At 39.8% G+C, this 15,798-nt stretch overlaps 1 protein-coding gene across 3 annotated transcripts in view; it reads right to left on the bottom strand.

Annotated features, from left to right (window-relative positions):
* Positions 1-15,798, bottom strand: part of LOC122790153 (ligand of Numb protein X 2-like) — a 702,162-nt gene that overhangs the window by 174,003 nt on the left and 512,361 nt on the right. For all 3 annotated transcript variants that reach the window (XM_044057741.1, XM_044057740.1, XM_044057742.1), the window contains exon 7: positions 11,813-11,987. In XM_044057741.1, coding sequence (XP_043913676.1) covers positions 11,813-11,987 — 175 coding nt within the window. The remainder of the gene's footprint in view (positions 1-11,812; positions 11,988-15,798) is intronic.

Here is a 15,798-nt window from a genome sequence, read left to right as displayed (position 1 = left end):
GCAGGCCATTAAAGCTTGTAACTCTGACACCCTTCTAGCTGAGTTAAGTACCACTAGCAGTACAATCTTCCATGTGCACATTTGGAACGTTGCAGTACTAGCTGGTTCAAATGGGGGCAGTGCTAGTTTTTCCAGGATGAAGTTTTTTGTCCAAGAGGGGTGAGATGGGTTTTCTAGGTGGTCTGATGTGCAAGACCCCTTTTAGGAATAATTTGACATTCAGCCTGGCTAGTAAAGGGTGTTCTAATGGTAGACAGGCAGAAATTGCTGATAAGTGGACTCACACTGACGAGTATGAAAGACCAGCCTTAATGAGTTCACACACAAGGACTGGGGGGGGGGGGGGATCTGCCTGACAGGTATTCATGTCCTTATGGAGACACCAGTTGGAGAATCTTTCTCATTTTGATAAGTAGGATCTCCTTGTAGTAGGTTTTCTGGCCTCCCTCAGGACTAAAACCAAGTCCTCTGAGTAGTGGTGTCTGAAAAGAATTAAAAGTGCATCACCCAGAGTGTTAAACCTAACATCTGTTGGTGAGGGTGAATTAGAGTTCCCTACTGTTGCATGAGTAGGTTGTGGAGTAACTTGTGATGATTGCCCTTGGCTAATGAGACAAGTAGGGGGAACCAGTGCTGCTTTGGTCAACAGGGAGTCACCAAAAAGATTTTTGGTTTGTCCCTTCTGATTTTCAGGAGGACGTTTTGAATGAGAGGGAAGGATGGAAACGCACAGAGAAACCACCCTTCCATGGAATGCTGAAGGCATCTACCCCTCCAGGCAAGTGGAGAGTGATCCTTGGTGCAGAACTTCTTTGTCTGTTCTGGGGGAGGCAAACAAATCTACCTGAGGTATGCCCCACCGGGGGACAATGTCTGGAAAAATGTCCCTGTTCAGCATCCACTCTTATTGTAGATAGGATGTCCTGCTGAGAATATCTGCTTGTTTGTTGTCCTGGGAAGGGATGTATGTTGCCTGAAGGTATAGGCCATTTCTGGAGGCAAGGTCCCAAATTTGTAATTTTATCCGGCAGAGGAGGTAGGCATTGGTCCCTCCCTGTTTGTTGAGATACCACATGACTGTGGTGTTACCTGTGAAGATTTGAAGGGGACCTGGATGCAGGATAGGAAGGAAAGGCTTTCAGGGCTAGAAGAACTGCGGTCATTTCATTCACACTGATACATTTCATTTGGAGGGTAGGGTGCCAGGTCTCTTGTACCATGATGCCTTTCAGGGTAGCCCTCCACCCTAGGACTGATGCATCTGTACGCATGTGCTGGATTGGGGTGGGTGGTTGGAGTGGAAAGCCCGGGTTCAGTAGTATTTGTTGAAATTAGCACCTTAGTTATGCTTTGAGGCAGAGCAGGAGTGTAATTTGGCACTCGAGAATGTTGGTGTTGTAACCACACATTTTCCAAGTACCACTGCAGTTTTCGCATGTGCACTCAGGCTAAAAGCAGCATAGGGATGGTGGCTGCCATTAGTCCCAGGATTTGAAAGAATTGTACTGCAGATATCTGCTGAACCTGGAATAGGCTTTGAAAGTGGGTAGAGAGTGAAATAACTTTGTCCTGAGGGAGGAAAGCCTGCATCCAGTCTGTTCTGATCCTGCAGCCCAGAAAGATTTTGTCCTGCTGGGAGGTTAAGGATGATTTTTGGGTGTTGAGGGTGAAATCCCAGGCTTTAAAGCAGGGAAGTGGTGAACCTCAGATGGTTTTGAAGGGTGTCCTCTGTTTCTGCTAGAATGAGGATGTTGTCTAGGTAAGGATAGATTTTGACACCCTTGGTTCTGCAAAAGGCTATAGATGGGGCAAAGCATTTTGTAAATACCATGGATACAGTAGATAAACCAAAGGGTAAGGCTGTAAATTTAAAGTGAGAGCAGAGCCCAGTGAAACGCAAGAATTTCCTGTGGGAGGGTTTTATGGGAATATGGAGGTATGCTTCCTTCAGATCTAGTGTGGCCATAAAGGCCTGGGCTGGCAATAGTGGGAGCAGAGTTTGAAGGGATAGCATTCTGAATGATGGAACTTTTAGGAATAGGTTTAGAAAGGACAGATCTAGTATTGGTCTCCAAGGCCCATCTTTTTGGGGACCAGAAATAGTCTTGAGTAGAAGCCTTTACCTTCCTGTCCTGGAGGGACAGATTCTATAGTCCCCAAGTTCAGAAGGTCTTGCAGTATCTGAAGAATAAGATGCAGTTGATTTTTGGGGGGTAAGAAATGCCCCTTGGAGGGGGCTTTATCTTCCAAGAAAGGAAATATCCATTTTGTATTATTGCCAGCACCCAACAGTCTGATGTGATGGATTTTCAAATGAGGAGGCAGTGGAAGAGGCGGGCTGTCAAGGGGAGGTGGGCAAGGCAGTCACGCATTGTTGAGTCCACTTCTATCATGAAAAGGCAGTCTGTGTAGGTTGTGATGCAACTGGTCTAGAGGTGGTCTGCCTCCTGGCTCCTCTCCTATGCCTGGAAGAGGAAGGGGTAGCAGATGGAGTGGGATCCTCCTGACAAAGATAGTCTTAGCGGGGGAATTTCTGTAATATTTAGGAATGGGGGACACTAGTAGGTGCTTGATGTCCTGAAGCTCTCTACTTTTCTCCTGCAGGTTTTTGAAGAGGTCTGCAGACTGTTTACCAAACAGGTTGTGGTCTAGCAGGGCATCTAGGATTTTTTACTTGAAATCTTCTGGTAGGGATTGAAGGTATAGCCAAGAGTATCTGCGGAGTATTGATGCAGAAACTGCGAACTGTGCTGAGGCTTCTGCTGCATTATAACTGCATCTAATAAAAAGTCTGGCTACCTGAGAAGCCAGGGACAGTTTTGATAGGGCAGTCAGCTGTGGATGACAGAAGAGGAGAGGCTTGTGATACTAGGTCCAAGGCATATTTTATCACATGGGCTTGATAGTTGATAGCTCTGAAGGCTGAAGTTGGAGGTATAAACCTTCTTTCCTATCCTGTCCATGTTTTTGCTATCTTTGTCAGTAGGCAGAAGAGATGCTGATGGAATCAGTCATGATTGCTTGTCAGGAAATACAGCATTCACAGCAGGGTCTGCCAGGGGTGGTTTTACCAGGATGTCCCATTTAAAGTATTCTTTCATCTTTGTGATGGTCTCCCCAAGGGTGACATCCTTGGGTGGACAGTCCCCTTCTATGGATTTCTCATCAGGGGAATAATATTCAAGTGGAGAGGCAATTTGAGATGAATAGGAAATTGAGTCATCTGAAGATTAGTAGTAAGGTTTCTGTTGTTCTTCCCTTCATGAGCAGTGTGAAGATGGAGAGATGTGAGTGAGGCAGGCCTAGGACTGAGCATTGGAATGGTGGAGGGGAAAGAGGCCATGGGCCTAAAGGCCATGAAGGTCTGCATCAATGAGCTGGTGAAGGATTGCCAGTCTGGAAGTCCTTCAGAAGGTGGAGTCTGGTGCTTTGTTTTCTGCTTCCTTTTCAAAGGAGTACTCTTAAGGAGAAGGCCTGGATTCAGGGGGCTGGGAAGCAGTAGGGGCTTCAGGCAATGGGACCCTGGTTGGTCGTCCGATATCTGGTTCCCTTTCGACATTGGTACAGACAGACATCAGAGCTAACTCTGTGGACGCACTGGCTGTTACTTCCGAAGTGGCTTCCTCAAGGGGAGTCTAAGCAGATGGTTCTATTGGACGTCCCTCAACTCCTTGATCAGAAGCTGTCAGAACTGCCGATTGTGGAGAGGCAGAGAAACTAGGCCTGGAAATCTTGGCCTTTTTCCGTGGTGGTTCCGTCACAGTGGCCGATTTGGGATCCATCCTGAGAGCTAGTTTTTTTTTTGAGTCTCTGATTTTCTAAATATAGATTAAGGGCAGCCAGATGGCTTTGGAAGGTCTTTGGTACAAATGATTGAAAAATCGGGCAAGCAGTATGGCCATGCTCTTGGCCTAGGCAGAAAATGCAGCGGCCATGTGTATCCTTATGTGGATTCTGGTGCCTGCATTGGCATTTACCTTTCTTAGCTAACATCAGCCAATGGTAAAGTACAGCAAACCAAGCTCAAGCAAAATAAAGGCAAAATCCCCAACAGGGTATCTTAGCTTTAGATGTCTTCAAGTAAAGGAGTGAAGCGAGCGATGTGACAGTCAACTGCTGCTGAAAAGCTCAGAGGTCTGTGCGTGCAGACATCACATTTAAGGACCCTGGTTTATGGCCCTATGTGATGTCCCATACCCCTACAGCAGCCAGGCTTAGGCTTTTGTATAGCAGCTGACGTTCAGGTCACTTGAAGTGAGGAACCCCAAACTAAGAATACTGCAACATAGGAACAGAAGGGCACTACTGTATTATCTCTAAAACAGAAATTTTTCCAGAGGTAGACGTTTGCTTTATTTGGAATTCTAAAACAGTTCTGATATCTTTACTAGCTACTAGTTGTGTCTTTCGCTTCCCAAATCTTGGATTATTAGTTCTGATATCTTTTTATAAGGGGAGATGGGTAACAGATCTCCCAAGATGCAAGTCAGAATACAGCTACTACAGACACTGTAACCTGCAAAGACTTATGTTCATTTTTTTTCTTTTTCTTTTAATAGCTGGTGAGCCACAATTTAATGCACACAAGTCTCTGTCAAACAAAAGGGAAATGTTCAGGGGCCTGGGAGGAATCCCACTCCTAAATCAAGACAGCACCCCAATCCAAAAATAAAAATTGATCTCATTACAAATTCAAAAGCAAACCAAACAATGTTACTACTCCAAAAGTCAGCAGCAAATGCATGAAAACTCTTATTACAGTGCTGTTCCATCTAGCTGAACATCTGTTACTATATGAATTCCTCATACAGTGGCACGGTTTTTATTGCAGAAATTACAGTTATGGGAGTGTACCAAGGAGTATATAGAGGGCTTGCCACCAAATTGATGGAAGTAATTAAATTATTCTTCACAGCACTGCTGTGGCTGAATCTAAACTGCATGTTTTGTACACAAAGCTCGGATAAGGTGTGAATGGAGGACTAGATGGCCACTTCACAAATGCTCTTTTCTGAAATATTTGTGAAGGTGACAGCTGCTGCCTTTGTAGAATGAGCCATGACCTTACAATCTGAAGTATTCCTACAATAGTTGCAGTAGAAAAGGAGGCATCATACACATTTGGAGACTGGTCTTCCTTGTTTCAGCAGCATGATGGTAAGAACCAGGTTTGAAATTCTAATGTCTAATATTGTTACAGTATTTGAGCCTTTTGTGCACAACAGCTTCCCGTTTTATGTACCAGGCTTTAAAAGACTGGGAAGTTGGGGAAACTGATTTTATAATGGATGTGAAGACTACATGGGCACAAAGGATGCGTCTTCTTGCAAATCAGGGATTGGAGTTCTAACAGCCTTTAAGGCTAGGTGAAATGGTCACTTGCAATGAAAGGAGGATAATTTTTATCAGCGACAATATTTAGACACCAGTTAGAGAGATGGAAGTCCTACAAGGCTTAGGGTAAAGGCCACCTTCCACCAAGAAACACCATGGAACTAGTAGCAGTCAGGGATGTAAAAGTAGATAGGCTAAAATGGTTGACAGAAATTCACAGTCTCTAGGTGGGCAATTCCGAAAAACAGTGCAAAAATACAGGTATACTACCTGTGCTGGGTGCAATGCACTGGCTTAATGCACCATGTTGAAATCATCTTTCAGGTGGTAGGCCTCCTAGATACCTGAATAATGCTAACCAACTAAAAAAAGATGTTCAACAATGGTAGCAAAGAAACTGCAGTCAGCAAACATGGATACAAAGGAGTATGTAAGGGGGCTTGCCACTAAACTGATGGTGCATGACACAGAAGGCACTTAGTACCTGATCCGCCCAGAATGGATGCATTTAGCAGGAAAAGAAAGTTGACGTTTCTCCTTGGATGCATACAAGTCTATATTTGGGTTCAGCAATTTCTTCACTACCATTGTTGAACATTTTTTTCTGGCTTCCACTCTTTCTAGGCAGCTATACTTGTTCAAATAAAGAGCAAGGGTTCTCTAATTACAAGAATATCATACTATACAATCTTTTATTAAAATAAAGATACACAAGATTTATGACTTTTGTCCCAAGAAAAATTTTAATAGAGCTTTTGCAAAACATGCATCAGCATGTAAAGAATATATTACATTCTATTTTGAGACCACTGAGCAAACAGAAAAAACCCTAGCGGTGGAGAGTTGGAACATTTTTTGGAATATAGAGAATTGTTACAGCAGCTGTTTTAAAGTTACGAGCTGCTAAACTATTATTATTTTTACGAATATTATTGATTGTTTTTAACACATAGTTATAATGAGCTTTTATTTTCAGGTTTTAGTAATTTACAGTTACAAATTTTAACATGGTAAATAATATGTATGACAATTATGTTAGATTTTTGGTGTCCTGTCTCTCTAAAGTGGTAGAACGATCAAGTAATGGATGGTTACATAAGGATGTGATGTTTTAAATGTTGTTATTCAGTTGAAGTTCCCAGTGAGGAACAAATGCACTTAGTCTTGTATGGAGAGCATTGAGATTTCCTGGTCGCAGACAGTTTTTCTGCAATTCGCTTTGGTTACAAATAGTTGCTGGAGTGCTACCCCTGCATTTATATTGACTGCAAGCATATCCAAGATGAAAATCAATGGGCAGGCCCCAGACTGTCACAAACCACCTTCAAAGGAAATATATGTGCTCCCTCTTCTGATATTTCATATAAATGTAGTATTACCTATGGTAGCCCTGAGCATCCCTGGGTGAAGGGCTTGGCTCAAGGTATTGATAGCATAGAATACCCTTGGGGAGCAAGATATGATATTTATAGTCTTTCCCTTCAGGTCCTTTTGTCATAGTGCCCTATACTTTCAAGTGTCCAAAGTGGACTTCCAAGGCCAGGTCTAATGTACACAGTGTGCACTTTTGTTTGGGATCTAGGACACCGAAAGGGACCTTTAACCTGCCCAGGGATTCTGTGTAGATTGAGGATACCGAATGGGTATTCTTTTCCAGAAAAGGGCACTGCAAGTCTCAAAGGCTTTTCAGAAACCATGGTCTTTTCCTTGTATGAAATTTGAGCTCGAGTACCATGAAGATGGAGGCCAACATGCACCCCCCCTCCCCCAAAAAGGCATTAACAGCAGTCAGAATAGGTATAGAAACATCAGAATGGGTATAGAAACATTAATTAGTTGAGGCTATTTTCTCCTATGGCAGGGATGCTCAGCATACTACCACAGCTAAAACTGTTCCTTGGAAAATCTTGGGATTAGGATGGAGAAAACATTGATATCTAGGAATTTCTGGAAACACACTGATGTTTCAGGCACAGAGTAGTGTAGCTACAAGTTTCCAGAAGTTCATTCTACCAAAACCTATATTAGGGAGTCAGACAGATATGGGTAAATGTGAATGAATTAGTCATAGAACAAACTCTGGAGACAGGTAGGACAGCAGAGAGGTCGGAAGGCAGGGAGGTAAACTGAAATTTTGAGTCTGCCCATGAAACCATGAGTAACTGCCTCTGTGACTTCTGGGATATGGTGGTAGAGAGTAGGGCAACCCAATGCCGGTTAGGACCTGCTATAGTAGGAAAAGAGCTGCCAACCAGCCTGCAGCCTTACCTTGTCTCAGTTTTTGCAGTCCATGTCAGTTTTTTTGAATCAGATTTTCTCTCAATCTGTACCCCCTGGTCTGTCTCCTGTGAAAGCGTCCTTATTTTGTGAGATATCTTCTGAAGTAACTGGGCATTTAGTGGGTACAACAGGTGCCTGAATGATAGAAAGGTCTTGCACTTGTCTTTCCAGGGAAGGATGACCAGACACCAGCGCTTTAGTCAACGGCACAGGAAGCGATTTGTTATCAGGTAAATGCTTGCTTCCCAGTGAAGGGGGTGTGTGTCTTCTGATTACTTTGTCTGAGGCACAGACCCTGTCACAGGTACATACACTATTACTATAACTTGCAGTATATTTGCTAACTTTCTTGTCATCAGAAAAAGCTTTTTAGTTCATCTTAAAGCAAAACTCCACCTTCTTCTACAGTTTAACAACTCTAATGATACTTTTCTCCCTACAATATGATTCCAGTACTGTGTAGGTACCTGAAACCTGCTTGTACTTTATAAAACTTTTCTTTTCTCACTTTGGTAACCAAGGAAGAGAAAGACCATCCACTTTTTTTAAGCTTACCTTCTTGCATAAGAATTTGTCTACACTTGCATGACATACCACAGATAGAGAAGTCTGTAGTCAGGAGCTCAGGCTGCAGTAGATAAGACAGTAAGGTGTGAAACTATTTTCCAATGTCTTTATTGCAGACAGGAAGATAACTTACACCGATTCACAGCTGCTTTTAATGTAGCCGTGCCTTTCAGAGCAAAACAGAGCAATTACACCAGTCAATAGTTCAAAGGCAGTTGTTACCTCTTTTGACAAATTTACATAAGCAGCATCACAGTATTGAAATGCTAAGCTTTAAACTTTAAATGTTTGTTTTATATTACTTTTCATTTTAAGATGACTTGAATGTAATACCAAAGACATCTGTGATATTTAGAGAAAAGTCAGAAAATATTTTTCTTGTAATTCCTGTAAAGTATCAGCACATTTACCAAAGTGTGTGTGTGTGTGTGGGGGCTGTAAAATCATCTTGGACTACAAAAAGATACTTCGAACAAAGGCCTGCAATTTAGCAAATGTTTTGGCTGCAGCTGTATAATTCCTTAGTATACTATAAAGCAAGCCCTGAGATACATAAAGAGCGATTTTGAGATGTTAAAACAACTCAGAAAACAGAGAGAGAGAGAGTGAAAAAATAGAAGTTTTTATGTTCTAAGGTGGAGTTTTCCCTTCAAGGACTCATCCCCAGGTTTCTTGTGCTATACCCTCAGTTTGCTTTAGTACATCTCCCTGTTACTAAGCCAACTGTGTTTGGCAACTAATAGCTCTTACAGCTTGAGTGAGTGACACACCCGGCCACAATCATTCACTCAAGGACTCTGCTCTCCATGGCAACCAGTCAGACTGATCAAAGCTGGTGCCAGTATAGAGACCATGACAGTGACTCATATCACCACTGCCTGACCAGTCAACATTATTTAGGTGCTTATATGCTTAATGCATGCTGTAAAACCCTAGAGGGTTTCCTTAGTGCAGATCAGTGAGAATCCATTTCCCAGAATGCAACATCAGAAAGTTTCACATGTACAGATTACTGCAGAATAGCCAAGGGGTCTAGCTCCTCACATCCTAGCAATTTTAAGTGCCAGTTCTGGGCAGCACCCATTGCTTTTACTCCTCACTTGAAAAGGTCTGTCATTAAATTTATCATTTCTCCACAGCAAACATTTTCTTGAGGGACACAGAAAAGATGGTCTACCTACAGGATACCAGAATTTGTTCTGCAAAAAAAGTCTTCTTCCTCCTCAGAGACTGCAGATATTTCTAGTTAGAGGTCCATTTTTCTCTTCTGAGAGGGAACGCCCTGGGATGAAGGAAGAAAAGACAGGGGCCTGTCCAGGAGCTACAGTACTACAGCAGTTAGCATTGTCACCTCACAGCAAGAGGTTCTCCAGTTTGACTCTCAGCTGGCATGCCTTCTGTGTGGTGTCCACATGTCCTCCCCTGCATTTATATGGGTTTCCTCCAGGTGCTCCGCTTTCCTCCCACATTTCAAAGACACGCATCTGGAGTGTTTCTTCCCAGGTCTCTGCTGAGAATGGGCTCTGTTCCCAGTCAGACTTCCCCTGTAAACACATGACACTCTTTGGCAAAACTTGTAGAGCCACACGTAAAAGAAACTAATACAGTAGGGCATATGCATATCAGACGCTAACATGGCAGACACAGGCCATAGTCCCATTAGCTACACTTGAATCAGGGGCCACCAATGGGGGTGCAATAAAAGCAGTTATAGAACCCTGCGATTAATCAAAACAAGAAAAGCAAATCAGAGATTTGCTGTGAAAAAAAATTAGATAAAGAAGTGGCAAATCACAAGAAGGCTTTAGTTGCCAACCACAAGTACTCAGAGATAAAGACATCAGCAACCATCTGTTGTGCAGTTAGAAACAGCAGCTTTAATACTGGAAGAGTTACAGGAGACTATAGTAACCAACACTACAGCATGAAGAGCAGCAATGGTGCAGCTGTGAAACTTCAGAAGTCTGGCTATACCCTTACTAAAGCAGCTACTACCTACCACCAAAAGGGTTGGCATAGGTAGGATTTAACCATTACTAGGGCCACAAGAGAGAACAAACCAAAGCCTCACTGAGCCAAGAATAACAGGGCTGCCAAAGCCTCTGGACCTAGCCTCATCTCCATTCTCTTAGCTTTACTCTCCTGCTTATGCGAATACAATTGGGATGTAACTGCAGATACCCCATGGAATGTGACACGGATGTCACTGCTAATGCCACCAAGTGCTTCTAGCCCAGAATGCCTTTTCATTTTCTACCCTCTACTTTAACATGACTTTTTTGTTAAACAATTTGAAGTGTTCAGACTTAAAATATAATGAACACCTCCCTCCCAGAAAAAGAAAATAGTGCCTTGGGTACATGACAGAGCAAGCAAGGGAAGCCAAGTATACCCATCTCTGGGGGTTGCAGGACACAGCTGAGCATGTACTGTCACAAGCCTTTGGAAGATGGGGTGGCATACAAAGGTGTGATCTACGGATGGGAGTTAGGCTAACAATCACCATATGGTGGTAGCCTACAGTGTGGGTGTGCAGAAGCGTGCACTCACAAGGGGAATGAATTGTAGGGCTTCATGGTCATGCAGACTGTACATGCTCCTGCCCACAGGTGAGATAAAAGCCATTACAAATGTCTGCATTACCAAGATACCAGACAGAACACAAAGCACACTGATGGTTGGCTGAATGATGGACCCTGCAGGTGGCTCTCATTCCAATATGGAACAAACTTGCCATGTCTGACTGGAAAAGGCTGGGCAATCAGGAAGGATGGGAAAGTGCACAGAAAAAATATAATGAAAATGACAACAATCAGGAGCAGAAAGTCTCCCACAGGTACAGCTAGCTAGTGACCTTTTTCTAGAGTTAAGCCAACTAAAAAATATAGCGGATACAAAGAGGAACAGCAAATGTAAGGGAACTTATTGGACAGCAGGAATTCAGACACTTGTGCCAACCTCCAAAGTAGTGAATATGAAGCAGAAAATTTAACAATCATATTCTTCGGAGGCAAAAATTAAAGGAAGATGATGTGGGTTACACTTTCCAAGTTATCAGCCAGACTCTTTGCAAAAGGATGGGGAGTAAACTCTATATTGAGGAGAATATATTACTACTGTTTTGGAATTTGGTTTGGAACAGACACCTGCCTGGCCACATGCACTTTGAATGCAGCACCAATCCCAACAATGGCCAGTGGGTACGGTCCCTTTTCTATACACTACTAATGTAACACTCTCCATGGCCTACCCAAACCATACCCTAAAACATTACCTGTTCCATCAAGTTCACTCAAAAGCACTACATGGCAACAATGTTACCACAACACAAACACCAAAGATACTTCTTACTGTCCAAACTACTCTACATTCAGATATACAGGAAATTTGAACTGTGAATGCAGACAGAAAATGCTTCCCCACCTTCAGATTATGTTTAAGTGTGTGCCAAAGCTTACATTGTGCTGACAAAGCCAGGAAGTACTTGCTAAGAAAGCTGACTGACTGAAGAATGGCATACATAGTTCTGGTTACATTCAACCCAGGCACTGCAGTAGTATGTCAGATCACAAACACTACTTCTATTCAAATTATGCATTGTTCGGTATCTTCATTTTAGCAAAATGCTTACCCCTTTTGATCCGTCCATCTCGATACAGACAACCAATGGGCTGAATGCTAGTAACATAAATAGGCAGTTTATATTTGCTGTCTCTTCCTCCTGAAACAGTAATACCTAGAGACTCCTGAGGTTCCTTCTTCACTGAAATAATCTTCTCCAAGCTGGAAAATCCCTGAGGAGGATCCTGTACAGAGAGTCAGAAATGTGTTAGTCCACATACAACTACATTACTGCAACTCTCGCTTTACCAAGTATAACACTGCAACTGTAAGTAATGCTTCCTACTTTTGTTTTACCGTAGTTATCTCGGACGGAAAACATCAACATCAGTGAATTCATGTAAAAGAAAAGTACAAGAAAAACTGGACATCACGATACTTGAATTAAATCAGTTGTATGAGTGAATTACAATCTCTATACCTGCACTAGTAAAGAAGCTTTACTTATTTAAGTTTGTTTACTGGAGATGACCAGTTTCAGGCCTAGTCGGGCTTAACTAGTAACAACTGAAACATTACAATAGTTACAAAATAAAGTTAGTAAATATTACTTAGAACATACATATGTTTATTTCAATGTATATTTAAGTACATATGTAATATGACAACAATATATTTAAAATATTCTGAGAATTCAAGAAAAAGAAAAGGGCATAGCAGGAGCAAACGAGACATCTACATACATTCATACAGATTAGATACCCATCAAAAGGAAAGAGGGAGTTGTGTATAGAGATGAGGAAAATGTATTTGGAAGAGGAGTTTTAAGTATTATGTAGAGCTGAGGTAACCATGCAGATGCAGCAAAAGATGTAACCAACACATTTCAATTGTTATGGAGTAAAGTATGATGATACAATGCAATACAGCAGTGGAGAGTCAGACTCAAGCATTGGTTCAGCCATCTTGACCATGAAGTACTTTAAAATGAACAGCGAGGGTCTCGGTCTGACAGCATGGAAGAAGAGCACCAGTCTACACCACTGCTGGACTCGAGTTTGAGAAAAAAGACTGGGGGGGGGTCATTAAGTTGCTAAAATCCTGCTCTCTTTTCTTTTTTTTTTAAATATTTTTATTCATTTCCAAAAACAAGAAAACATGAATGCAGGTTATTTATGACAATGAAGTATTTACAAATTATTTAAAAAGGTAGGCTAAAACCTCTAAACAGATATCAAACATTAAAACCAAAATAAAGTATTTACAAGGGTGTCTATTGTTGACATATAATTGACTTTCTATACAATTGTTTCCTGATTATAATCTGCTGCAGTCATTATTCTCCAGTATTTCAGTTACTTTTTGCCATGCTACGTATAATGATGTAGTTCTTTCAGTTCTTCCTTTAATAGTGTTCATTTCCAATTGCGATACTGCTGACACCATATTCATGAATTGCTTAAAAGTCAGAGAAGCTTTGGATTTCCAGTTTGATGTAATGTTCTTCCTTGCAATAGCTAGGAGAGTCCATAAGATTACATATTTTGTTCTTGGCACACAGTCGGGTACAGGTGCATTAAACAAAATAATAGATTTGGAAATCTGGAATTTATCATTGAATACCATTTGCAGAAAATAATTTATTTTATCCCAATATGGTTTAATCAAATGGCATTCGTAGAACATATGTTGCCAGTCTGCTTTTATTGATAAATCACATCTCCAGCAGCCAATATTTTTCTTAAACATAAGTTCCATTTTATGAGGGGTTACATAAGATCTGTGTATGAATTGCCATGTAAAAAGTCTCTAATGTAATGAAAGTGATGTCTGCTTTGGAGAGAGAAGAATTAGTTTTTTATCTCGGTCATTTGGCACATGTCCATTAACTGATCTATTATTATAATTCCATATTTTGTCATTATTATGCATTTTTATTTTTTTGTTTGTTTTATAAATAGATAAGTATCCCTTTCCAGTAATGGGTTGATTTGTTAGTAATATTATATGTTCTATAAGGTTAGGAACATTTTGTCTTATTGATGGTTGCATTGTTTCTTGTTTGCTTAATATATACTGTCTTAATTCTTGTACATGTAACCACAAACTATCTTCCATATTTAATTTCCGTTTAATCTGGTCTATTGTCAGAGGTTTTCCAGAGTTTAGCAATTGATGCCAATATATTAATCCCTTTTCTTTAACCATGTTGACTACTTCCATATTAAATGTTATTATATTACCTTGTGTGTACGCTACTGGATATAAAAGAAATGACCATGCTTTAATATCAGGATTGCTATAAATAAGATTTTGGAAAATTTTTAATGTATAAGCAATGTATTTGGAACTTGTATTTTTATTCTTATGTATCATCATATATTCCTTCATCAGCCATAGAAAATTGTTTGGTATGAAATCTGTATACTTATTTGCTACTACAAATCCTGATTTTAACCAGATTCTCTCATGAACTAGCTTCCATTTTGATGTATATTTTGCATTTAGCCATAATGATATTGTTTTAATAATGGATGAATACAAATATATTTCTATGTCTGGTAAACATATGCCACCTATATCCCAATCATCTAGATGATACTTCATAGCTATCCTTGGTTTTTTTGGATACCATAGGAATCTTACCATTAAATCATTTAATTGTTTTAGGTGCGATTTAGCTGGTGGTAAACAACAAGCTTGTATGACAAAGAATTTTTGGAAATATGATCATTTTAATTATATAAAGTCTTTCTTCCATTGAAAAGAAGAATTTATTCCATCTTTGTATTAGATTTTTAATATTATTTAAGGTCTCTTTATAATTTGTTTCAATTGTAGTATCTAGGTTGTTAGTTATTATAATTCCCAAGTATTTAATTATATTATCGGTAGAGATATATTTATGGTATTTTTTATTTAGATCTTTTTTATTAGTATTTATAAGCAATACATTTGTTTTGTTCTCATTAAATTTAAGACTTACAAAAGTTTTGAAAGTTTTGAATTGAGTCCCATAATGCTTTTAAACTGCTATTATTTTTTAAGGTAATTAAAATATCATCAGCAAAAAGTTGAATTTTAAACTCTAGGCTGTTGTCTAGTTGTATTCCTTCAATATTTTTATCCATACGTATATTATTTGCTAAGGGTTCAATGACTAGCGCAAACAATAATGGAGAAAGAGGGCAGCCTTGTTTTGTGCCCTTAGTTATTTTAATAGATTTAGACAGACAAGATCCCAGTTTTATATAAGCCAATGATTTTTCATATAATGATTTTATTAACAAAGTGAAGTTGTTTGAGAAGCCATATTCTTCTAAAACTAACCACAGATAATCCCAGTTCACTGAATCAAATGTGCTATTTATGTCTAAGCTAATAACATTTTGTTTTTTGTGACATTTACATAATCAATTAAGGAAAGAATTCTTTTAATGTTGTCATAAGTGTTCCTATCTTTTATAAAACCTGTTTGATCCTCCTCTATCAAAAGTGGTAGTAATTGTTTTATTCGAGCAGCATGTATTGCCATAAAAATTTTATAATCTATATTTAGAAGTGAAATGGGTCTGTATGATGAACATTCACTGGGATCTTTATTTTGTTTCAGAATGTGTACTTCCAAGAAGGAGGAATGTCTTTACCATTTTTAACTGATGTAAAGACATTCAATAACAACAGCAAAGCCTCATTTGATAGTAATTTAAACATTTCTGGGGTGATATTATCTATACCTGGAGCTTTGTTTAATTTTAGCTTATTTACTTCAGCTTTAAGTTCTGTCATTGTTATTTGTTTATCTATTAGTTGTACCTGCTCCTCTAATAACCTAACTTTAACATTGTTTTTGAGAAAAGCTTTCAATGCTGAATGTGTTTCTGTTTTCTCATTTTGATTATTAAGTTTATGAAAAAATAGCCTAAAAGCTTCTAGTATTCCTTCTAAATCAGACACTTTCTTTTTGGTTTCTATATTATGTATGTCCTTGATTTGATTTGTTTTAATAATCTTTTTAGTCCTATTTGCTATTCTTCGTTGGTTTTTAGGGTTCAT

Source organism: Protopterus annectens, chromosome 15.part0 (genome assembly GCF_019279795.1).
Source record: "Protopterus annectens isolate FY-2018-M chromosome 15.part0, PAN1.0, whole genome shotgun sequence".
Lineage (NCBI taxonomy): Eukaryota > Metazoa > Chordata > Ceratodontiformes > Protopteridae > Protopterus > Protopterus annectens.
The sequence above is the reverse complement of the archived record's forward strand: the minus strand, read 5'-3'. Positions and strand labels throughout refer to the sequence as shown.